This window comes from Mandrillus leucophaeus, unplaced genomic scaffold, assembly GCF_000951045.1.
Source record: "Mandrillus leucophaeus isolate KB7577 unplaced genomic scaffold, Mleu.le_1.0 Scaffold196, whole genome shotgun sequence".
Classification (NCBI taxonomy): domain Eukaryota; kingdom Metazoa; phylum Chordata; class Mammalia; order Primates; family Cercopithecidae; genus Mandrillus; species Mandrillus leucophaeus.
The window spans coordinates 640,710-667,823 of record NW_012101987.1 but is presented as its reverse complement, the minus strand read 5'-3'; the positions used below and the strand labels follow the sequence as shown (position 1 = coordinate 667,823).

The 27,114-nt window shown below is 38.8% G+C and overlaps 1 protein-coding gene across 3 annotated transcripts in view; it reads left to right on the top strand.

The window, feature by feature from the left end:
- LGR5 (leucine-rich repeat containing G protein-coupled receptor 5) overlaps positions 1 to 27,114 on the top strand; it is a 146,702-nt gene that overhangs the window by 58,320 nt on the left and 61,268 nt on the right. For all 3 annotated transcript variants that reach the window (XM_011978514.1, XM_011978513.1, XM_011978512.1), the window contains exon 2: positions 8,208 to 8,279. In XM_011978514.1, the coding sequence (XP_011833904.1) occupies positions 8,208 to 8,279 (72 nt within the window). The remainder of the gene's footprint in view (positions 1 to 8,207; positions 8,280 to 27,114) is intronic.

Genomic DNA, 27,114 nt, shown 5'->3' with positions numbered 1-27,114 from the left:
AAAATACAAAAAAACTAGCCGGGCGTGGTGGCGGGCACCTGTAGTCCCAGCTACTCGGAGGCTGAGGCAAGAGAATGGCGTGAACCCGGGAGGCAGAGCTTGCAGTGAGCCGAGGGTGACAAAGCCAGACTCTGTCTCAAAAAAAAAAAAAAAAGAAGGAATAAAGGATTGCTAGGTGCAACATAAGGATAAATCTAACCAATATAATGAGTGAAGAAGCTAGACACAAAAATGTCTATAAGTGATTACATTTATAGAAAGACTAAAAACAAGCAAAACTAATGTAAAGTGTTAGATGTCAGGAGAATGGTTACTTTTGGTGAGGAGCAGTGAATGGAAGGGAATATGAGGGGGTTCTGAGGTGATGTCAATATTCTATTTATTGATTTGTGCTAGTTCATAAGGTGTGTTCATATTGTGAAGATTCATCAGGGGCCAGGCGCGGTGGCATGCCTGTAATTCCAGTACTTTGGGAGGCCAAGGTGGGAGAATCAACTGAGCCAAGGAGTTCAAGACCAGCCTGGGCAACACAGTGAGACCTCATCTCTACAAAAATAAATAAATAAATAAATAAATAAATAGCCAAGTACGGTAGTGCAAACCTGTGGTTCCAGCTACTCGGGAGGCTGAGGTGGGAGGATAACTTGGACCCTGAAGGTTGAGGCTGCAGTAAGCCATGATCATGCCAGTGCACTACAGCCTGGGTGACAGAGTTAAACCTTGGTTGAAAGAAGAAAGAAAGAGAGAAAGAGAGGAAGTGAGGAAGTGAGGAAGGGAGGAAAGGAGGAGGAAGGAAGGAAGGAAGGAAGGAAGGAAGGAAGGAAGGAAGGAAGGAAGGAAGGAAGGAAGGAAGGAAGAAGGAAAATTTATCAGGTTGGACACAGAATTTATGCATTTTCCTGTATATGTTATACTTCAATAAAAAAATATTCTTAAGGATACAGTGTTTTGGAGTTAAAAATGATAACATTTTTAAGGTACCTGGAAATAATACTATTCATACTATAATAAAATGCTACTCAAGCCTGCATCTTGCCTTTCGAGATTCACAAGAAGTATATTATCTCTAGAAGTATATTTGAAAAGTGATCGATTAAAAAGTGCTGGAATGGCTCCAGCCTAGATCCATTGTTATCAAAGGTATCTGGCAGAGAGCTAAATGCCACTGGATCTCCAAAGACAAATTTAAAATGATTGTACTTAGAAGAAATAGGAATTACACTGTGCTGCTAAAGAAGTAAATATTTGTCTTCCATGGGTGAGATTAAAGAAAGAGCATCGATTTTTTTTTGTTTCCTTAATTTTTTAAAATAGTAACACTATAACAAAGGGCTTCCTTATTCACTGATTCAAATACCAAATTTCAACTATGGCTGAATTTTAAGATGATGAACAAAGTATCTACTTTAGTCATCTCCCTCACAACAAATCCATAGAAATGATAGGAAAGATACTTTAGAATAAGAACGAGAAGAAGGAGAAAAGAAGGGGGGAGCAGAAGGAAAAAGAGGAGGAGAAGCAGCAGTTAGTGGCACTTGGGCATGGGGGTAGAAGGGCACCTTTCAATGAATGAGAATCTTTGAGGAATCCCTAGGAAAGAAAACAAATAGGATCAACTGAAGAGGGAAACTTAATTACGAGCAAAAACAAACATTGTGAAAGGTGAGCAAAACACAAAGAGAGTTTGCTCCCAAGAGCATTTTATTTCAGAACAGTTCTATACCTCATGCTCTTAGAGGCAGTATAGCCATTTGTCCAGGCTGCTACAACAAATTAGCATAAACTGGGTGGTTTAAACAACAAAAACGTGTATCTCACAGTTCTAGAGGCTGGGAAGTCCGAGATCAAGGTACCAGCAGATCCAGTGTCCTCTGGGGGTCAGCTCCCTCAGTTTTCAGCTGGCCAACTTCACACTGTATCCTTAACATGGTTCTATAGTATAGTGGTTAGCATGTCTGCTTTACACACATTGTATCCTTAAATGGCAGACAGCGGAGCTCTCTCATGTCTCTTATAAGGACACTAATCTCATCATGGGGGCTCCCCTTTCATCACCTAATTACCTCCCAAAGGCGCCATCTCTGAATATCACCACCTTAGGGATTCAGGGTTTAGCATATGAATTTGGGGGAACACAAACATTCAGTCCATAGCACACAGTAATGTGCTGTAGTATGCTAAAGGGGAAGGGATCCATAAGGAAGGCTAATAAGGAGGAAGGTATAGGTGTGGTAAGCAGGGGACAAAGAATATCCTTGGTGGTCCAAAGAATCCCAGTTCTTTCCATAAAGTAAGAGGACAGGTGCCCCATGAGCATGATGGGGGTGGTCATTGATAAAGAGGTTCAAGGCAGCAGTTCCCATGGGAGTAAGCTGAGCAACAGCAAAGCACAGAATTGGGCACTGGTGTTACAAACACACAAAGACCGTGAATTTATAGTCACAGATCTGCACATTTATGAGGGTTTTTTTTTTTTTTTCCTGGTAGCACTCAGTATCCTGGGATAATAACAGAGCAGATAAAGGAATTGTGGTGTTTTTCCAGAGCTGAGGTTTTTCCAGGAAAGTAAAACAAAAGACAGGGGCTAGGGAGTTGAGAGTGTTGGTGACATGGTGATCTAGGAGATCAACAGCCTAGGTTTTGGGGCTAAGATGAATTTTGATACAGGAAATATCAAAGGACTGGAGGTTGAAGTAGAGAACAATGAAGATGGAAAGATAAGAGGTTGTGTCAGAATGACAAGGGTCTGTTGAACTAGATCTTGAATGGCCTTGGAAGAGACATGGGGGAGTGGTAATTTGGAAATGGAGAGGATAATGCATTCCAGGGAAGAGAACCACACGTGTAAAGACACATGCAAAGGGAAATGGTAAGAATTTCCATGTAACTAGATCACACATTGCATGGAGGAAAGTGGCATGAGATCAAGATGGAAACCCACATTAAGCCAGATTGTGAAGAGCCTATGGAGTTTGGGCGTCATTTCCTCCCAGAGGCAGGAGCCAGCAGTTCTCAGAGAGCACTGTGCTGTATGGCTACGGTTGGACAGGTTGTATCCTGCAGAGGCTCCTTCATGGGGTCTAAACTCTAGGCTGAGCTCTGCTTGCCAAGCCATTCACCCTGCTTGCTCTGTAGCTGTTACCTCAGGAGGAAGAGGATATTTTCTTCAATTCTTCAACCCCTCAGGAGAGGGAGTCCTCTTTTAATTCATCTACCTGAGGGGCTGCATTTCTTTTTGGCTAGCAGTGGCTCTGTGTAGAGTGATGAGCAGACAGACTTCTCAGGGTGACTGCTCTGGCCATGGTGTAGAAGATGACCCAGAATGAGAAGACACAGTAAACATGGAGAGCAGAACGGTTTTCAGCAGTACTGCCTTTGGCCTAACCAAAGGCAGCCAAGAAGAAAGAAGAGGGTCCAGATCCAGCGAACTCTGTAGTGCAATTAACACCGGGGGCTTATGGACGTAGGATGGTGGGAAAGGGAAAAGTTAAAGATGACTCAGATATATTCTCCACTGTGTTCCTAGAATAAAACCTGACCACGTTAATGCTCATTTAACATCTGTCAAATGAAAAAGAAATAGAGCTGCAAGTAACAAAAACATTTTTAAGGGAAAGATACTGTCTGCTGGGATGCAACCCATAGGAACTCATAAGAAACAGTACCTTTCATCATCGTAAGCTTCCTCAATTTCAAGTGAGTTGCAGAGGTCAGAGAACTGGCCTGAAAATTTAGGGTTACTCCAGGCAGTTGTTTTCAGTCCTGGCTGAGCATTCGAATCACCCGAAAAGCTTTTAAAAACTCCAGTGCCCACAGTGGATCAATTAACTCCAAAATCCTGGGGATAGAACCTAGACATCAGCATTTTTTAAGACAGAGGCTCATTCTGTTGCCCAGACTGAAATACAGTGGTGGAATCATGGCTCACTGCAGCCTCAACCTCCCAGGCTCAGGTGATCCTCCCACCTCAGCCTCCTAAGTAGCTGGGACTACAGGAACACACCACCACATCTAGCTAATTTTTTTTTCTTTTTTCTTTTTTTTTTTGGAGAGACAAGGTCTCCCTATATTGCCCAGGCTGGTCTCAAACTCTTGACCTTAAGCAATCCTCCCACCTCAGCCTCCCAAAGTGCTGGGATTACAGGTGTGAGCCACTGTGCCAGTCCAGACATCAACATTTTTTAAAGCTCCTGGGGTGGTTCCTATATATAACAACTGCTCTCATGGAATTTGCAGTCTCTATTCTAGATTTCTAGATGTGATCAGTAGTATAGCATAGATAAGAGGTGGATCAGAGACAGAGCAGAATGGTTTAACTTATTTGACCATCTTGTCACAGCAGAAATCAATCATCCATTTCTTACAAAATCCTTTTACATAGTGACCACTTCTTCAAAATTAATTTCTACATCTTGACAAAACATCAAGAAATTCATTATGTGGCTTCATTGATTTTTATGAAACTGAATCATGGGCAAGATGTGGTTTAAAAAAAACAGAGCATTTTAAAATAATAACTTAAAGTGTAAATAATGCACAGGCTTGGAAATTATTTTAAGACCTCTCATTTTCTGCTAAGGTTATATGTGTACCAGGAGTCAAAAAGACCAAATGCTATAGAAAAATAAAAGGAACAGTTTAAAAATAATTTGAGGGTCAGAATGAAGATATTTTGCAAAAATTAGAAAGGTGGTACACAAAAATAAAGAAAGCAAAAGCAAAACAAAACCAAAAACCCTAAGGTCTAGACCTAGATTCTAGGCCTGGGCTTTCCCCCTAAATATTGCACTGAAACTTAGAGGCCACCTCACCTCACTGAGCCTCATTTTCCTCATCTATAATGAGCATTCTCACCTGGTGAGTTTCAGTCCTCTCTAGCAGCCAAACATTCTCTGATTCTATCATTGTTAAGTCAAAGATGAGCAGGCTAAAAGTAATTTAAGCCTCACCATTCTTGATATGAAGGCAAGAGGAGCATCACTTGCCAAAGAGAAGGACCCACCCCAGGCCACTGCTGTTTTTACTGATCCACAACAGATAAGAATTTCAGAGTAAAGTCTGGAAACTTCTGTAGTTATTTAACTATTTCTGTTAAATCACATAATAAAATATTGAGCCTTGTATTTTGTATATCTTTGTATTTTTATTTCACCTTTTTAGTAATCAATTTTTATTATAGTTTATAATAGTGTAAGTCCACAGCAAATTAGAAATTTTAAAAATTTCATCTTTCACCATGGATAGTTTGGAATACACTAAGCTGGAGAACCATAATTACATTTTAACATCAATGCAAACGTGCACATAGAAGGGAAAAAAGCAAATGCAGGCAAATTAATTTTTACCTTGCCCATTTTGAATTCTATTTTAGAGGCCCATTTCATTTGGTCTTAGATCATGGCTATTAAAAGTTATTTTCAGCCGGGCGCGGTGGCTCAAGCTTGTAATCCCAGCACTTTGGGAGGCCGAGACGGGCGGATCACGAGGTCAGGAGATCGAAACCATCCTGGCTAACATGGTGAAACCCCGTCTCTACTAAAAATACAAAAAAATTAGCCAGGCGTGGTGGAGGGTGCCTGTAGTCCCAGCTTCTCTGGAGGCTGAGGCAGGAGAATGGCATGAACCCGGGAGGCGGAGCTTGCAGTGAGCTGAGATCCGGCCACTGCACTCCAGCCTGGGCGACAGAGCGAGACTCTGTCTCAAAAAAAAAAAAAAGTTATTTTCTGCTACAAGTTTATATAAACTGCTAGAGGCTTTTTAAAAGAAAACAGCCTGTATTAGAAAACAGGTGTTAAGGAGTTGGTTGCAGACGGAGTTTCGGAGTTTCACTCTTGCTGCCCAGGTTGGAGTGCAATGGTACAACCTCAGCTCACTGCAACCTCTGCCTCCTGGGTTCAAGTGATTCTCTTGCCTCAGCCTCCCAAGTAGCTTAGGATTACAGGTGCCCACCACCGTGCCCAGCTAATTTTTGTATTTTTAGTAGAGATGGGGTCTCACCGTGTTAGCCAGGCTGGTCACAAACTCCTGACCTCGGGTGATCCACCTTCCTCAGCCTCCCAAAGTGCTGGGATTATACGCATGAGCCACCATGCCCAGCCAAGTATTTTCCTTTTTGAGAAAAGAATTAAGTCACTCCCTTCTGATTGGAAATGGCTAATCATAGGGTTTCAAGCTATTAATATCGAGACACCCTTGTTTAAAAATAAGAAAGGCTGCATAATGAGGTTGGTTTTCCCAAGATTATGCAGCTAGTGAATGGGAAAGTCTAGGTTCCCACCCAAGACGCTCTTCTCAGGCTTGCCTGCACTTTCTCTGCTGCCCTAGTGTCCTCCGCAAATAAGAAGTGTTCAGGTGGGAACCAGAGAGTGAATGCTTACATAAGCCTCACTTCCAAGTACTTGAAATAGGGTAACAAATATTAAAAATAATGTGGAGTGCTTATGAATCACCTTAATATGTAAATGACCATGTTCTATTTAGAGCTTTCTGCAGATAGACAAGATCAACATTTGTTCTAAAGTGATTTCCACATCACATAGAAAAATATGAGAGAAAATCTATGCTCTCCACACCATATGTCTTGATGTCAAGACTGGTTTGATCTGTGCTACCAATAGACATGGCCCAAAATCAAACCACTTTGATCCTTTTAGGAAATAAGTAGGATATCAAATTTTAAAAAGTGAATATTCCTGAGAAATATCAAGTCTTTGCAGAGATTCTATAATCAATGTGAGGAATCCAGAAACTGCATTGATCAGTTTAAAACATGCCTGTTCAGTGAACTTAGTGACTGTGCTATTTCACAGGAATATTTGGGAAAAAAATGAAATTGTTTATCTATTACTTGACTTTTTTATCTAGACAATGCCAGAAAAATCCAGACTTCTGAGTATGGACAATGCAAAAATTTGTAGTCTATACTTATGGCATTGTCTAGTTTTAGCTTAAGAACATAGCATTTACTTGGCTTCATTATTTATTGTTCACTAACAGATAATAAAATTAATAGCAATTTCGGGGTGGTACCATACTCTGAAACAATTAATAAAATATTTTATCTTCTTTGCACATTATTGTGACTTTTTAAAGGCGAAGAGTGAATGATTCCTCAATTCTTAGCCTCACTGATATAAAGTCAATATTTGATAAAGGAACCAAAATGTTGCGAATGGAATCAGCTGATTAGGTGCAATGCATGTGTCCACTTTAATAAAAGCAATAATTCAGGTTGAAAATAACTTCATGATCTTTTCTCAAGATAGATTTTAATGCAGGTCTGGTCTGAGGATACAATGCCATAAGTTCTGAATCTTCAGGTTCGTGCAACAAGTCATTTCTTAAGTGACCTTTAGCTGACTACATAAAATCTGAGTTGGTCTTGATTAGAATCTGTCCAGCTGTCAGTCTTTTGGCCTCTGAGATACAGAGGGCATATACCCATGATGCTGTGGGGCTATGTAAGAGACAGTAAAGAAATGCGGGGGGGGGAAGAATAAAATGTAATTACACGGAGTTTCGTTTAAAACAAAAATTGATTGAGTTCTGCCTAAAGTGGCTTGTTGTTTCCTGTGCCAGGAACTACTGTGCAGGCCCAGCAGGAAGTGTGCTACAGAGCGGGATCACCTTACACCCTCGTTTTATGGTTCATTTCACTTATTTAATGCAATCTGAGAACCTGCAAAAGGAACATGTTAGAAGGAGGGAATAGGCTTTTTGTCTTGTTTTGTTGTTGTTGTTGTTTTTAAGTTTCTTTGAATCAAAACATTTGTTTTTACAAGGTGCTTGAAGTCCCAGAGAAAAACAGGACTTCTAGAGTTGCGTGATGAAGACATTTCTCTTTGTCACACAATTTAAAGCAAGACACAAAGTTGAGTTATGTCTAGAGTTGAGTTATGTCTGTTTCCTTTGCTGTCCACTCACATAATTTTAAACATAAAGAACAACAACTATGCCCATGAATGGCCTAAATCATTTTGGATTTCATGTAAGTTCCTCCTGTGGTCTCTAATTTGATAGAGAGCCCATGATGTTGCCGGAAATGTTGGAGAAAAGGAATATATTTAAGATGTAGAATAGCGATTCATTTGTCAAGCAGAGGAATGAGTTCATTTTACTGTATTGTTTGGAAATGTGTGAATTGAACAGCTGGATTTCCTTGTGGTGGCATTCGCTGCTCCTCACACGCTGTCTATTTTCCCCTCCAGAGACCTCAGTATGAACAACATCAGTCAGCTGCTCCCGAATCCCCTGCCCAGCCTCCGGTTCCTGGAGGAGTTGTAAGTATCACTGTAGTCTTGATGCATCCAGTCAACACTGGGCACATTCTTGTGTTTGTCTCTCATACTTACTGTGGGAACCAGATAAAACAAGGCAGAAAACCTGTCAGCACCAACAGTTTCGGAACATGAGGAAACACTTAGTTGGGAGGGGGCAAAAATAGAATTGCTTATGATTCTGGAAATCAACTTATAAAAGAGTTTACCATAAGGCTACAACTTTCTAAGGTGAGACTGAGCCAAACAAATTAAAATTTTAAAACAAAGCCTGTTTAAAAGAACTGGATAGCTCTTTGGAAATAGTTAAGCAGCAGGATATTAAAAGTTTGAATACTGGTTCATGTTTATTAAAATCGCAAGTAAAGCTATAATCAAAACCAAAAACTGCTGCTTGGTTCGGCTTGTGACGGGGAGAATTGAGTTCACATTTGTATAGCACCAAAACTTCTTGTCCTAATCACTTTTAATTACTATTTCCCTACTTTTAAATGTAGCTTCCCCCAAGGCTTCAGTAGAAAAATGTGAAATCCACAGAAGATTTAAAACTGGGCTCTTCCAAACACTAAAAATAAAAACTAAAAAAGGAGGAAGCTAAAATTAGTTAATGATGCACAGAGGAATTTTGATTAAGTCTAGTAACCACTTTTCACAAGATGAAAAAGAACTGTATAAATCAAAAATCTGCATTTAAAAATTCACTTGACCCTCTTACACTTTTGAATGATGGGGATAAGGAGGGGATACCCCATCACAGCCCTGGTATAGAACGTTTGGCACCATCAGTTGAGTCAGTCCTCTGACTGTTGATTAAAGGAATTGTTTACGTAACAACCTCTTCTGAAAATATTTTCTTTAAAAATCCTGAAGTCAGAGTCTAATTTGGGGGGTAATTTAAATTATTAATGCACCCCAGAATCCACCATGGGAGGTGGAAAGAATGTTTCATCATAACCAAATGACACTACATTAATCATTTTCTCAAGAGAATAAGAGGATAACATATTGAAATTTCTCCCCTCTGGAGTTTTATCTATATTTATTTTTGACGGCATTATGTTTTATGAAATGCTATTGTTTTACTACTGAAATCAGTTGCATGTGATCAAATTGATATCAAGGGTTATGGTAGGGAATCTTAGATTTCCAGATTGTATAGCAAGTTTTTATCATTCAGGGAATGGATTTTCACTCTAGGTCCTAGGCCTTTTTTTTTTTTTTTTTTCCATCTTCTCTTTTGTCTCAGGACATTTCCATCGCTAGGATTTAACCTTCATAGGAGCTGGAACAATGTCTGTCTTAGTCATGGCTGGTACATAATAAATAATCTGTAAATTTTTAATGAATGAACTAATGAGAAAGCAAAATATATAAAAGGAGTTTCTTATACATGTTAACTGCCTAAGAAAAAAGTAACAGATTTTCATTGACATTAGTCAACACTTTTAAACATTATTTTAAATAATTTCCAAACATCAGAATTAAAAAAAATTATATCTGTCTTGTTCTCCCTATACTGCCACAATTAATATACAATAGTTAGCCCTGCTTACCCACCATATTTCTAAGGTATGCCCTTCCTAACCTTTTCCCTTTAATTCCCTTATAATATCCTATGGCAAAATGCTTCCCTTCTCCCCCAACACACACCTCAGCTTTAGACCACAAGCTGAATCAATAAATAATTCACTTCCCCAAGGACTTTGTTTAATAGATTTCCTCCTTCAGTGACCCAACTCATTCAAAATAACTCCTCTTTCTTCATGAGGTGAATATTAATTCTGTTCCAAGGCCAGCTTTTAAAAAGATAGTTGAAAAAAAATCACAAAAAAAGCAATGGTGTTTGGGGAGAGAACTGCCGTTTGAAAATGCTACTAGTAATACTTTTCTGCATTGTCTTATTTTTATCTCTCTGGAAACTTCATCAAGTATCTTGACCATAGAATCACAGAATTTCAGAAATAAAGGAGACACTTTAGAGACTATTCATTCCATTGCCTCATTCTGTTCTGGAATTCTTTCTGCTAAGCCGGCTGACTTGCTGAATTTAAAATCAAGACTGCTTTTCCATATATAATTCTGTGCTGCACCTAACTGATGTCTTAAAGACATCGGTATTCATTTAGCGGCAAAAGAAGTTAGTATTTACAAAACCTGGAAAAATGATCAACTCTTCTTGATTTATTCCTTTGTTCCCAAAGCTAAATTTAGGGGTTTGGGGAGGTTCTACGATTTTTTGTTTAAAACAAAAAATCCTTTAACAGAACATTTTTATTATGCTGTTGATTGTTTCTGGTAGACATATGCTTAAGTCTATATTCTCTTTTAGGCTATATGATATTCAAAAATAATAATATAAGTGTAATAACAACAATAATAGCTTACTCTGTGCCAATCACTGTTGAAAGTGCTTTACACACATCATTTCAGTGAATTATAACCCCATAAAGGTAGATATTATTATTCCCAGTTAACAGATAAGAAAACTTAAATACAGAGAAAATAAGGAACTTGCCCAACATAATGGAGTTGGTATGTATCAGAGCTAAGATTCAAACCTAGGTCAAAGCTAAGATTCAAAATAACTTTCAAAGCCATGCTTAGAAAGCGGAGGGAGGTTTGGAATTGTGCATGGTTTATTTGTGCTTTTCTTTTCTCCAGTAGCACCTAGCACTGTGATTTCACAGTAGTTTGCATAGTGGAATACTTTTAAATGCTCTATAAACTGAGTTGTGTAATGATCAGTGTGTATATACGTGTCTGTGCATGTGTCTGGGAATGAGAAAGAAAGCAATAAAGTGCTGTCTTCCCAGAAGGAAGAGATTGGATATTCAGGTTATTAATCTATGACTGTTATATACTATCTATGAAAAAAGTATCATCAGAACTTTCAGGTGTAGAATTTCACCAATCTAGCATTGTTCAATAGGTCCAAAAGAGTCTTAGATCGTATTTTGTACATGTAAGTGCATATACTTCAGCACCATGTTTATATAGCATATATTTTACTTGAACTAATAAACGACCACCCATACAGCTAGATAGAGATGTTAACTCTCCGTCTCTCTTTCTCTGTGTGTGTGTGTGTGTGTGTGTGTGTGTGTGTGTGTGTGTTATGACAATTAGGACACTGTATGAAAGTGTTAAGTCTTTCATTCAGCTTATTCAGCTCATTTTTGTGCTTTATCTCTTTATACATTAAATATGAAACTGTCGCTGATACTATCAATAATATTAAGAAACCCCCCCACCATAAAACTCAGTCTTTAAAAATCACTATCAACCGGGCGCGGTGGTTCACGCCTATAATCCCAGCACTTTGGGAGGCCGAGGCGGGCAGATCACAAGGTCAGGAGATTGAGACCATCCTGGCCAACATGGTGAAACCCACCTCTACTAAAATACAAAAAAAAAAAAAATTAGCTGGGTGTAGTGGCAGGCACCTGTAGTCCCAGTTACTCAGGAGGCTGAGGCAGGGGAATCGCTTGAACCCAGGAGGCGGAGCTTGCAGTGAGCCAAGATTGGGCCATTGCACTCCAGTCTGGCGTCAGAGCAAGACTCTGTCTGAAAAAATAAAAAGTAAAAATAAATCACTATTAATAAAGCCACATTACCACTCTTCCCCTTAGCTCTAATTACCTGATACATCATTTCCCTCATTTAATTCCTTTAACTATATTATAAACTGTGTAGATAGCCCTGGTTCACCTCTCATCCATGGCTAAGCCTTAACAAAAGTGTCACAGTTCAAAATCCTGTAAGAATCAGTAAAGCGCTAGAGGTATCCACTGACTTAATGTTTAAAAATGCACGTAACTCAGCTGGGTGCGGTGGCTTACACCTGTAATCCCAGCACTTTGGGAGACCGAGGTGGGTGGATCACGAGGTCAAGAGATCGAGACCATCCTGACCAATATGGTGAAACCCCATCTCTACTAAAAATACAAACATTAGCTGGGCGTTGTGGCGCACACCTGTAGTTCCAGCTACTCAGGAGGCTGAGGCAGTAGAATCGCTTGAACCTGGGAGACAGAGATTGCAGTGAGCCAAGATGGTGCCACTGCACTCCAGCCTGGTGATAAAGTGAGACTCAGTCTCAAAAAAAAAAAAAAAAAAGCATCGTAACTCTTGATTGAATGACGAATTACAGAAAGTATTTAAGAAGAACAGCTATCACAGAAAATTGTCTTCCTCTCTCCTTCCTGACAGTCTAGAAAACTTGTTACCTATGCCACAAGTTTTTGACACATTTCAGTCTTATTTTATTTTGTATTTGTTTAGTTTAGTTTTGTTTTGCTTTGTTTTGTTTTGTTTTTGTGACTCTACAAGGTGACCAGATATGCACAGGCCAGTTGTCCTTCTGGTGGCAATGTGCCCGTGCATAGAGAAGGGGAGTCTTTTGCAAAAAAGAAAGAAAGAAAAGCAGGTCTAAATTAGGGAAGCTGTGCTGCATAGAAAGAAGAGCACAAAATCTAGATCCAGAAGCCCAGGATTCCCATCCTGGCTCTGCCACTTACTAACTGATAATCCACTTAATGCTCACTAAGCCTCAGAAGAGAATGGTGCTGCCTGCCTTTTAAGATGTTTCCAAGAATCAAATGAAAGGATGATGAAAGAATGTTGGTAAACTGTATTCTGTATATAGAGTTGTATTAGGAAAATGAAAACACCTTCCAAAAGATTTTAACCCCCTATGTTCTTATTTCATGAGCCTGATTTTGCAGGAATCTCAGGGATCCTGAACTTGAAAAACTGTTTCCAATTCTGAGCTTTAATGGATATAGGCAACGATTGCAGATAGTTCTTTACTATTTTAATAACCTGAGAAATCATTGTATTTCCTTCCAACAGTATCTCTCCTCCTGTTTACTCAGTTCTAGGAACTTCCGTTAACGCTTGCTATGTGGACAAATAAAAGATCCTACATTTGATTCATCAGAATGTGGTAGAGATGTTAGGAGCTAATAGCAGATGGTGACTATTGCTGGCATCTACAAGTTACATTAAACTTAGCTTGGCAGTCTGACCAAATAAGGAGGGGGGAACGAATTGTTACCATTTAAAATTGTCCAAGTTAAAAGCTTTTATTTCCAAGTAGCATTTTAAAAAATCTTCCCAGATTCTAGCGCTATTGGAATCAAATACTCGATTTAGAAAAGAAACATGAGAAGCTCTAGGGAGGTCTGTTTTTAAGTTACTATTGTTCCCTGGAACTGTTTGCTCATATTATGGTTGGACATGAAGAATCTCTACATAAATAGTAGATATCTATTATTACAGATGAAATTTGTAATGAGAGATCACTAAACTTTCTGAAAGCATAATCTAGGCTTGTTACTTCTACTTCCCCAGCATGTTACTGAAAATAGCGTCTGTATAGCTGTCCTGCCTGTCTTTTGAGATTTTTTTTTTTACTGAGGATCAAATGAAACAATGATCAAAGAACTTTGGTAAACTATAATCCACATATTGAGTTGTGTTCATAAAATAAAAACGCCTTCATGCCCATGAATAATCTTCAGGCCCTTGGCCTTCTCACAGTGATCGTCTCCTGTCTTCATAGATCTGATCATTGATTATAAACACTGCCTCCTTGAAACTCAAGTGTTATTTCATGGCACTTATTTTGTATGGGTAGTCTTCCAAATGGCTATCCATCCAGCTAGATATAGACATTTAGATATCTGTTGCTGTATATATATATATATATATGTTTGTAGTGTATATCTTTTGTTATGACAATTAAGCCACTGTTTTGAAAGTGCCCTACCTCTCTGCCTCCTTTTTCTCCTTAGCATTCCATTCTCCCCCACACCCTATAAAATGTAGACATCCTGCATATTTTTCCACTTAACTTTATTGTCTCCTTTCTCTATACTTCCTCCATTCAACACACATTTATGAAACCACTGAGAACATAAGAGCAAATAGGACTTGCTGTGTTTGTTTCATTCATTCATTCAGCAAGCCCCTGCCCTCAGGAAGTTGTCAATTGAGTGGAGGAGACAGATAATAAGCAAGGACACAAATGCATATGATGTTTGCTAATTGTGACAAGAGCAGTGAATAACACAAACATGGTATAGATAGGGAACAAATAACAAGGGGTGAGAAGGAGGGAAGGTCTCTCTAAGAAGGTGATGGTGATATCTAAACTGAGATGAGAAGGTGAAGGAGGTATTGGAACCCTAGAGCTGAGATACAGTGTTTTAAGCAGGAGAACAGTGTGAGCAGAGGCCTTAGGTGGGAAGAACATGATGTGTTTGTGGATCTGTAAAAAAAATCAGTATGGTTGGAGCAGAGTAAGAGAGAAGGAAATGATGTGGATGCAGGTGGAGAGGAAGGAAAAGACCAGATCGTGCAGGGCCAGTTAAGTCATGTATGGAATTCAAATAAGAGCAATGGGAAGCCATTGGAGGATTGTGTGCAGCTAGTGAACCAATAGGATTTATGAACCTAAAAGATTTCTCTGATTTCTGCCTGCAAAATAGATTGGGGAATTATGGAAGCCAAAGGACCCAGTAGGAGGCTACAATAGGTGTCTGGGCAAGAAACTCATGACTTTCTGTATATAGATGACCCCCAAATCTGTTTCCAGACCAGATCTCTTTTGCCTTTGATTGCTAGGCCAATGGTTCTCAACATATTGTCCCTGGACAGTGGTGCACTGGCACCACCTTGTTATTTATTCTTTATCTAAACTTGCTCTTCATATGAGCTTGCTTTTGAGAAATACAAATTCATGTGCCCCCACCCCAACTTGGTAAATCAGGAGCTCTGGGGATTAAACTCAGAAAACTGCCTTTAACAAGCTCTCCAGGTGATTCTGATGCATGGTAAAGCTTGAGGACCACTACTCCAGGCTAGTGACTCTCGAAATCTAGTGACATCAGGATCACCTGTAGTGCTTGTAAAACCACACATCTCTGGGCCCCACCACAGAATTTCTTCAGCAGGCTGGGGATTGGGAGGAGAAAGTCAAGAATTTGCATTTATAAGCCACTTCCAGGTGATGTCAATACTGCTGGTTTAGCTACCACATTTTGAAAATCCCCAACTACTTAAGTGACACCTCCACCAAGTATCTTCCAATACTTCAAAACTCAACATGTGCAGAACCAGATTCAATCATGTGTCACCTGCCCAGCCTCCCACAAGCATTTTCTCCTACCTTGCCTGCTTGCCACCAGCATTCTTAGTATCCAGACTTGTGCCTGCCCTGTCAGTCATTTTCTGTCATTGTCTTCTCTTACCTCCTATATTCAGCCAATTTTCAAGTCTTAAAGCTCATAATTCCACCGTGTCTTTCCCGTTTGTTCAGTCGATTTTGTCACCACCTAGTTCGGGTTCTCATTGTCTCATTTGGGTAACTCGTTTTTTGTTTGTTTTATTTGTTTGTGTTTTAGATGGAGTCTCACTCTGTCACCCAGGCTGCAGTGCAGTGGCACAATGTCAGCTCATTGTTACTTCCACCTCCTGGGTTCAAGCAATTCTCCTGCCTCAGCCTCCCGAGTAGCTGGGATTACAGGCACCTACCACCGTGCCCAGCTAATTTTTGTATTTTAGTAGAGATGAGGTTTCACCATGTTGACCAGGCTGGTCTCAAACTCCTGACCTCAAGGATCCGCCTGCCTTGGCCTCCCAAACTGCTGGGATTACATGCGTGAGCCACCGTGCCTAGCCTGGGTACCTGTTAAAATCTGTTAACAAATCACCTGTCCTAATTCTCTCAACAATTAATGAATTAATCATTGTTTCTGGGGATGGAGACCATGAAGGTCTTCAGGTGATCTTACAAATATTAAACAGAGAGAACTTTAAAGTTTCCCATCCTTGAATATGCATTAGAATCAGCACAGTTTTTAAAGCTACTAATGACCAGGGATTGTCCCCAGAGATTCCGATTTAATAGATCTCAGTGGGGACCCAGACATCATTTTTTCAAAGCTCTACAGGTGGGCTGAGAACCACTGGAATATATGAAAGCACCCTAACAGACGAAGATAGTCAGGGACTCATCAGTTGTTTAAACATAGGGACTAAAGGGGAGGTCTAAAGATGAGAGATGACTCTGAATAGGGTTATGAAATCAAGTGGCAGGAGCCTGGTGAGGGACAGAAACAGGGAATTCAAGGGAAGAACTGATTTTGGAGGCAAGAGGATGCCCAGTTCTGGATATACTAAGGGTAAGGGGGCGGCAGGACATCTGAATGGGAATGTCAGTAACATTGTTGGAATGTAAGTGTGAAGCATGATGGGTCTGTTCTAGAGATAATGATTGGAGAGCAGTTTACGAAGAGGTGATGGTTGAAGGTGCTGGATGGATGAGAACCTTGAGAGAGAACTTTGAGAGAGGTCTGTGTTTCCTGGTGTAGTTTTTCAATCTACAATAAAATCACTGGAACTGCTTATTAAAAAATGCAGATTTCCAAGTCCTTCTCCCAGAATGTCTGGTTCCCTGGGTCAGGATTCGGGCCTTGGGGATCTGAATTTTTTATGGCTTCTAAGGTGATGGCAATGCACACTAAAATTTGAGTACCACTAAGCAGAGCAGAAAAAAAGAAAAGGTGTGAGGACAGAAACTTGAGGAACATCTATGGTTGGAAGATGAAGACTAAAAGAGAGCCTAGGAAGAGGAAGAAGAGATGACCAGTCATAGCGGTAAGAGTAGTAAGATTGTGCTGAATCTGAAAGGCAGAGGAATTTAAATAAAAAGCAATGGGCAATGGTTTTCTGATAGCCAGTGCCTCAAGTGATACAACCATTGTGTCCCTGCATTTTCCTGTTTTGGGTCAGGGTTGCTCCTAACCAACCTAAGCTTCAGACCAACCTTCCTTTAACCAGAGTAATAATTACAAACCCCAAATTTGGGGTCAAAATGCTATATTTGAACCAAATTTTCTTCTATGAACTTTTCTACACAGTGTGAGCAAATAACCTCTCTTTGGCTCATTCTGCTATTTGTAAATGGAGATGATGCCAATTGTTGAATGTGATTGTTATAAACAAAGAGCACCATGCTCATAAAGTACTGAATATTGTGCCCTAGCATTTATGAACTGTTTGATAAATAGTAGCTACTATTTATATGCCCAAAAGCACTATATGTGGCATATTGAAAGTGCTCTAAGAAATTGCTGAATTTAAGTTTGATATGTAACAAAGAAGGAATATTCCTCAGCTGTTTCTAATCTGCTTCTATAATGACTAGCTATCTTGGAATAGTTATGCCAGACCTGAAGCAACTGCAGCAGTATGGCCAGCTGCCTTCGGAAACAAGATCAAACGATCAATAAATATCAGTTGAGCTCCCTGCTCTGTGCATGCAATAAGACTCTTGAGTTTAGGAGTCTATAATCAGATAGACTGCTTATAAAAGGGTAGAAAATGAGCTAGGCACTGTGGTGCGTACCTGTAGTCCCAGCTACGAGAGAGGCTGAGTCGGGAGGATCCTTAAGTCCAGGATCTTAAAAAACAACAACAAAAACAACTTTAAAAGAAAGGGTAGAGGATAGAAAGTCAACCTTTATAGGCTTAGATTTTATAAAATGCATCTTATAGGAGAGCTGACTGTTAACTGAGACGGTTAAGGAAGATTCCATAAAGGGATTGAAATTGAACTCTCTTAGTCTGGTTAAAGAAACCACAGGGCCCTATGCACATTAAAGGATCTCCTTAATAACTTGAAAGAGTTCATTTACTCAGTCCAGTGGTCTTAGTCCTTAACAATTCTTAGCCCTTGAACCTTGAAATCTGAATATTTTTTATTATATCAAATAATGAAAGCAAAATGCACAGCTCATGAATACACAGTTTAAGAAAGGAAGTCTTTTGGCTGGATTTCACAAATTGGATATGCTTGACACAATGACGGCAGCACTTGAGGCATTGGCTAGAACAATGGAAGGGGGTGAATACAGTTTTTGAAAATTGCAATTTTTCAAGGAGTATTGGGAAAGACATTTTTTTATCGAATGGGAAGAAAATTCGTTGATGAAATGTCATGATTCTTGTATCCAAGGCACTAAATTGGCTTCTGCAAATCTTACCAAAGATGAACACAAGAAGGTTAAGTTCTTATGTATCTGTTCCCATCTGACCTGCAGGGGCACCTCGTAAAACAACACCTACCATGGTGGGCTTAGTCAATTATTGCTGTCATGCATTACTGCAAGTTGAGGAAAATTACATCTTACTATAAGTTTCATCATATTTCTAATTCTTCATATGACTCAGATACTTGGCTCCTGTATGGATAAACCAAAGCCAAACCTATAAATGTAGTTGGCCCTAAAAGTAACAAAAGCAAATCAATTAATTGAATTGAATCATGAATATCAATTTTAATTGACTATTATTATCCTGGTTTCATCACTTCTGTATCTTTTGAGAGTCCCTAATTATATTATCATAGTTTTGGCTAACTTTATTTAGGACAATTTTTTTCCAAATGAGAATATTTTGATACTTTATAAAAGAATAAAAGACTTTTCAGAAATTTTACATTTAAATGATAGTTTAACAGCAATTAATTATTCAGGTAAATTAGAACTCCAAAGAGTGGGAAAATTCAGAAATAGTCACAGAACTGCTGAAATCAATATTGGAAAATCACAGAGAAGGAAAACAGTACCAGAAAACTAGAAATAGGCAAGTACCATCCAGATCTTTAGAATGGAAAAAGGGGGGAAATTATTACCATTAAGCCTGATAGCCCTCATCAAATTTCTAGAAGAAATTAATTTAACATTTATAGAGTGTATGCCCTTTCACTCTCGTGTGCTTTGTAAAAGTTGGAAAATAAAGCGACAATTTCTAGGAGCCAGCATGAATTTACTAAGTAGTCTGATGAAACGTTTTCTTTTAAATCACAAGAATTATGATGTTCAAGTTAATTCTACTCCAATTATTTAAGTAGCACTGCTATTGCATAGCTTCCATGCTCCATAAGAAGACCAGACTACCTTTAAATAAATAAGGAAAGCGACAATGCTTTTCACTTTACATAAAACCTTTCGGAGCTTTGGTGTCTTCGTCTACAAAAGGTGGACGATAATAATCCCTGACCTACTCAATGATATAAATTATGGGAAAGTGCTTTTTACAATGTTAATGACATGTTATAATAAAGTAATCTTACAATAAACAGGAAGAAGAAAAAGGGAGGAAGAGGAGAATGAGGGAGGAAAAAGTAACAGTAGGAAATGCAAGTGTAATTTTTTAAAAATTGAGGGTAGACAAAGACCTTCATGAAAGAACCCTTTCATTTCTTTTAATGTAAGGGAAATGAGGCCCAGGGAAGTTAAGTAACTTGTGTTGTCTCACAGCAAGTTAATGGTGAGAAGGAAGAAAATCAAAAAGGGAAAGAAAAAAAATAACTAAATTAGAAGTCAAGAAGAAATTTGTGTAAGAACTGACCCAGGAGGCCTAGTAGATCTAGCCAGGCCTTCTCACTTACCTCTGGAAATGCTACTCAGCCAAGTGGACCCATGTTGGACCATGGTTTCCTGCACAATAGTTTCCCAAGGGTCTCAAATGCAAGGTCAAATGCCCCCTTCCATCCTCAGTACTCCCCTGATCTTGTACACATAGAAAAATTAGACCTACATATGATTGCTTTGCTCTCACCCCTCCATTTTACAAAAGGAAGCTACAAAATATAAAATAAAATCCTTTAAAGATTCAAATTACTTTAGCAATTCAAAGAAAATTGTACATTCTCCAAAATACTGTAGATGGTTTTTACAGCACCAAAACATCTACCTGTTTGATTTATTGAAATAGGAATGCGTCTATTGTCTGTTGTAATTTAATGGTGTTTTTCTTTTAATAGCAATTAAGTCAGTAAAACTAACAATGGTGGGACAATATGAGTCATATTTGGAGCAATGACTTAAGGGATAAAAACTTTTAAAAATATTTTATGTAGAAAGACAAGCTTTTTTTAATCAAGTTATATCTTATTACAGAAGTGAAGATGATGAAAAAAATATTCCCATGAAATGATAATTTTAGAGACAGCGTTTTAAAAACAAAAACAAAAACAAAACTTCTGACCAAATGTTATGTTGCTCTCTAGGGTTGGAAAATAATTGCTTAGCAAACTGTTAGTTCAAATCATCACAAGAAAGATGTGTGTGTTTCTTCCTATTTGTGTATTGTGAACACATTTGAAAGCCTGTTTTATTCCTATGTTTGCATGCATTTCGGTTTTAAAAGTACTAAAGCCACCCCACATGGCAAAGAAATAAAAGGGGAATAATTTCCTTAAATTGCTGTTTTTGTCAATGAGACAGATCTGCCACCAGCCCAGCAAAGAGCTAATAGCAGATCATAAATTCCTTTGCTTTAAGACAGACTGCCCTGATATCACAGGTCAGTGGTTCCACAGGTTAGTTCCGAATACTCAGGGGACCGAAAGTCCCTGCCCAAAAAAGAAAACCTATTTGTGTGAAGTGAGTTTCAGGAAATGTAACAGAAAGGCATTCACCCTAACAATAATTTAAACTAGTTTAAAAAAAATAAAGTTTTTACTTTCTCCTTTTCATTTCCAAAGTCACTATTTCAAAAACCATCCAGCTATTTGATGATACTGTCACAGCAGTGAAAGCTGATAAACACCCAGTTGAAGGCTATGTTTTAGAGCTCACAAATGCACTGTTGAAGTCCTGACTGTGAGCAGGATAGTTAGGGGCATTTTGACCAAAATAAGTTATGAGTCAGTTGAGTCTGATCAATTAAGCTGTCTGTGATGGTCAACCAAACCTGAATCTGTCTTAATTCAAAAAGCAACTTTTTTATATCACATCATGCCCATTTCGTTTGCTTCAGTATTATACATAGCACTTTGGATAACTAATCAAATGCATGTGAATTATATATAATGTAACTGTAAGTATAAAACGTTGCTCCTCTTTGACTGCCTACATTCCACCTCGACCCTAGTGGCTCATCAGGTTGGATTTTTCTTCCACACCAAATCCCACCACTTCATGCCACCTCTGCCACTGCTACACTATCCCACCATCTCCCATCTGAAGATTTTAGTCCCTCTTGTGTTTCCACTCTTGAGCCCCTGGTCTCTTCTCCGCTTTAAAAGGGTCCCATTGAAAATGTTGGCAAACTATGCATCTAACAAAGATCTAATATCCAGTATCTGTAAGAAACTTAAAAATATTTACAAGAAAAAAACAAAGAAAGTAAAAAGTGGGCAGACACTTTTCAAAAGAAGACATACATGCAGCCAACAAGTATATGAGAAAAAAAAAAAAGCTCAGCATTACTGATAATTAGAGAAATGCAAATCAAAACCACAATGAGATACCATCTCACACCAGTCAGAATGCCTGTAATTAAAAAGTCAAAAAATAACAGATGCTGGCAAGATCGTGGAGAAAAAGGAATGTTTATACAGTGTTGGTGGGAGTGAAAATTAGCTCAACCATTGTGAAGACAGTGTGGCTATTCCTCAAAGACCTAAAAACAGAACTACCATTCAACCCAGCAATACATTACTGGGTATATACCCAAAGGAATGTAAATCATTCTATTATAAAGACACATGAATGCATATGCTCATTGCAGCACTATTCACTGTACCAAAGACATGAAATCAACCTAAATCCCCATCAGTGGTAGACTGGATAAAGAAAATGTGGTACCTGTACGCCATGGAGTATTATTCATCCATAAAAAAGAACAAGATCACGTCCTTTGCAGAAACATGGATGGAGTTGGATGGAGGCCATTATCCTTAGCAAACTAACACAGGAACAGAAAACCAGGTACCACTTACTCTTACTTACAAGTGGGAGCTAAATGATGAGAACACATGGACACATAGAGAGGAACAACACACACTGGGGCCTATCAGAGGATGGGAGGAGGCAAAGGATCAGGAAAAATAACTAATGGGTACTAGGCTTGATACCTGGGTGATGAAATAATCTGTACAACAGACCCCCATGACACAAGTTTACCTACATAACAAACCTGCATATGTACCCTGGACTTAAAAGTTAAATAAATATATATACAAAAGGGTCCCATCAGAAGGACATTTCTAAAACACAGATCTGATCACACTACTCTCTGATTTGAAATCCTTGCAAAGACCTTTATGGGATGGGCCTGGACACCTCTCCAAACTTACCTCCTGCCATCCTCCTGCTGTCATTCCACTCCAGCCATGATCACCTCCTTGCAGCTTCTGGACCACACCAGGCATACTCTACCTCAGGAATTTTGTTGTCTTTATATCAATACCTGCATGGTGCAGGCGTCTACTGAAATGCCTACTCAGCAGAGAGATTTTTCTGACCATCTTATCTGAAATAATAGCCCATCACCGCCACAACTACCACCCATTGTTCTCTATCCCTTTGCTTTGATTTTGCTTTTTTCAGAGCATTTTTCATGTTATATTATTCACTTGACTTTTTATTTAATAACTATCTTGTCACATTAGAATACCAGCTCCATGAGGTCGGGGGCTTTATCCTGGTATTCACTGCTGTATCACTGTCACCTAAAGAGGTACTAACACAAAGCTGGGCACTGTGGCTCACGCCTGTAATCCTAACACTTTGGGAGGCTGAGGCAGTGAATCGCTTGAGTCCAGGAATTCGAGACCAGCCTGGACAACATGGCAAAACCCTGTCTCTCCCAAAAAAAAAAAAAAAAATACAAAAATTAGCCGGGCATGGTGACACATGCCTGTAGTGCCAGCTACTTGTGGGGCTGAGGCGGGAAGATTGCTTGAGCTTGGGAGGCAAGGTTGCAGTGAGCCAAGTTTGAGCTACTGCACTCCAGCCTGGGTGACAGAGTGAGACCCTGTTTCAAAAAAATAATAATAATAAATAAATAAATATTTAAAAACATAATAAAGTGGCACCAGCACAGAGCAGGCCCTCAGTAAATACTGTGGGATATAAAAAAGATAGCTTCAGATGTAAAGGAATTATAACCCTGATGCATTATTAGTAGGAATATATAAAAGTGTAATCATTTTTCCAATGGTTATGCATAGAATCACCATTTGACCCAAGAATTCCACTACTAGATATATACCCAAAGGAATGGAATCCAGGGACTCAGATATTTGTACACTAATATTCATAGCATCACTGTTCACAAGAGCCAAAAGATGGAAATAATACAACTTTCAATTAACAGATGAAGGGATAAACAAAATGCAGTATATACATACAATGGTACCTTATTCTATCACAAAAAGGAATGCAATTTTGATATATGATATAACACGGTTGGACACTGAAAATATTATGCTTAGTGAAATAAGTCAGATACAAAAAGAAAACATTATATGATAAGTCAGATACAAAAAGAAACATTATATGATTAGTGAGATATATATATCTCACTAATATGAGATACCTAGAAAAAGCAAGTTCATAGAGACAGGATGTAGAATAGAAATTACCAGGGGCTGGAAATAAGGGGAATGGAGGGATATTGCTAATCAGGTATGGAGATTTTGTTTGGGATAATCAAAAATTTGGGTGTAGATAGTGGTAATGGTTAGACAACATTGCGAATATATATAATGCTACTGAATTGGAATACTATGCAGCCATGAAAAAGGATGAGTTTATGTCCTTTGCAGGGACATAGATGAAAGTGGAAACCATCATTCTCAGCAAAGTAACACAAGAAGAGAAAACCAAACACCGCATGTTCTCACTCATAAGTGGGAATTGAACAATGAGAACACATGGACACAGAGAGGGGAACATCACACATGGGGCCTGTCGGGGGATGGGGGACTGGGGGAGGGACAGCTTTAGGAGAAATACCTAAATGATGAGTTGATGGGTGCAGCAAACCAACATGGCACATATATACCTATGTAACAAACCTGCACATTGTGCACATGTACCCCAGAACTTAAAGTATAATTTTAAAAAATCTCTAGACCGGCAAGCTAGTGTGGGAGGAAAAATTTTTAAATGTTACTGAATCTACACATACAAATGTTTAAAATGGTAAATATTATTTCATATATATTTTACCACAATAAAAATATGCATAGCCAAGACCAGAAAAAGAGATAGCTTGAAAGAATAACATTTCTTCCCAACTTAGACTGACTTTTAGGAAAATAGCAAGATGCGATGTATGTGATAGTTCAGGTGCACCAACTGCAAGCTAACAATAGGAAGACGAAAGGCAAATAAAGCAGAGAGACGGAGAATATTGTAGATTGAAACAGCTTTGCAAACATGATGCATTGGGGCCAATATCTAGGCAAGTATGATACCATACCTTTCGTTCCTGCAACGGAGGTTTACCAGCCCAGACAGCTAAATAATCCTTCAGTCCTTGACTCTCAAAGGATACCACAGGGGTCCGTCCTGATTCGATTATTCACCCAAAACAGACTTCAGAGCTTTGGGACAGCTCAGTTCCACAGGGTCATCCAGGAGCCCAGGTTCCTTCTGGTTTTTTGTTGTTCTTGTTTTGCCTTCTGTGGAATGTTCTCCAAACCAGAATTGTTGATGATGTCTCACCAGTACCCCTTCTGCAGGAAGGGGAAATTGAAGAAATTAAGAACAAGCAATGTCTATTTAAGGAGGTGATAACAGGTGTTTCACATATCACTTTTGATCACAGTTGAATTTAGTCACATAATCAGGTTTAGATGCAAGGAAAGCTGGAAAATCAGACTGTAGCTGGGTGGCCATGTAATCTGCTAAAATTCTGGGTGGGGGAATTATTCTACAAGGGGAGAATAGATACTGGGGGACAGTCAGTAGTCTCTACTCAACTGGTTAGTTAGGCACTACTGGGGCAACCTACTTTCAGAAAGTATTCAAGGCCCTATACGGATACCAAGAGAATACCCAGGTTCAAGGAGTTCCCAGTCTTTCATGTGTCATAAGACAAGTACACACTATAACACAAGGTATATTATAAAATCTATAGCAAGACACAAAGTGCTACCAAAGGAGTTCAAAATAGAGAGATGGACCATCAGAAACTGAGCTTTCCAAATGCTTTCCAAACTCATGGGCAATCTCTCTACTTTGAAGTCTTTTGGTAGCACTGAGGTTGCTTTGAAAAACAGGGAGTGAAAGGAGAGCATTTTAGGTGGAACAAAGGGCAAGAGGGGGGAATGTGGAGGGCATGTCTAAAAAAAGCAAACCTCGTGGTCTGGTTCAGTATCCAGTAGGGATCAGGGAATTCTCGGAAAAGAGTCTGAGGACTTTTCATTTCTATTTACCTGGCATGGAAACTGACAGAGAGTTTTTGAATAGGGCAGTAATATGGTCAGAGTTGTCTTTATAAAGACCATCAGTGAATATGGAGTGGGTGGGAGTAGGTCGAGACTGAATATGGGGAGACAAGATGGAAGGTCAGAGTTAGTGTCTAAAGAGGGTTTTCTGATAAGACAGTTTTATAGGAAATAAAGAAATAAAACATCTTTTAAGTTACCCTGGTCAAATATTATGCTGAATTACATGTTAATAACACATATTTATTAAGTGCCTACACCATGATTAGGCTAGCAGCTCTCAAACCTTTCTGACCATGTATAGGAAGAAACAAATTTCCTCCCCTCAATCGATTTTCACAAATATATTTGTAAACAAAGGCTTTTATAAAACAATACTTCAGTCCATTCATTCTGCTGTTTGTCTACTCTATTCTTTTTCTTAATTTTAGAGCAGGCCACTAAATTATTTATCACTTGAAAAAACACTTCTTTAGGTACCATGAGATAGGTAGGAGGAATACAATATAAGAGCTATCCAAGTCTTTTAAAAGATTGTATCTGTTAAGAAAAGGAAAAACAGGGACAAACACAAATGACCACAAGACCAGGTAGGGAAATCATGGAGGTTTGGATCTGGAAGGGACCCAAGAAGCCATTTTATCTTAACATTTCTTGTAATTAATGGGACAGCAAGGCTCAGCAATATTAACTAACTCCAATTCAACAGCACAAAGCAAGTTAGTGCTGCAGATGCAGGATAAGCAAAGCCTCTGGGAGAGATCCTAGGACCTTCTTATGTTGTTAATGTTTTTAAGCATAATTTTTAAAAGTGTGTTGTATTTTAATTTTATTTCATTTGCATTGTATAAATAATACTTTAAATACACATACCACAAATACTACTCTGAAGTTCTATTCATATGATAAGTGTAGCATTCCTTTAAATATTCATTTATAGTATATTATCAGTGGTGTGAAGTGGCAATGGGACATATATTTAAAGTTGTATGAGAAATGGCTTATTTCAGTTCAGTCAGTGGATCTCTGACTGAATACTCTCTCCTTTAAAGATAGTATTGAAGGTATACATTTGAGGCTGTTAGGTCCTTCAGATATAAGCACTGGTCAATTGGACCAACCGAATCCTTATCCCTAAATCCCCATCTCCATCAAAAAAAGGAGGGGGCTGGGTACTATAGCACACCCCTATAGTTCCAGCTACTCAGGAGGCTGAGGCAGGAGGATTACTTGAGCCTAGGAGTTCAAGGCCAGCCGTGGCAATAAACCATTTCTAAAAAAGAGAAAAAAGAAAAAAGGGCAAAGATATATTGAGTCCCAGTTCTACTCACCATTCTGTATGATCAGCTCCTCAAAATACTGTGCTCTTTGGAGTCACATTGTTGTTTTTGCATTTTCCATTTTGTTCTTTAACATATAACATTACGGCTTTGATGTGGCTGCAGAAAAAATACTGACTCACATGTTTCGGGTACCACATCTTGTTGATCTTTTGCACAGTTTTTCACTGTGGCTATCTCCTACGTAGAAAAATATTATAAAGTAACCTTCTAAAATTTTACCATTTAATAATGTCAGAATTTT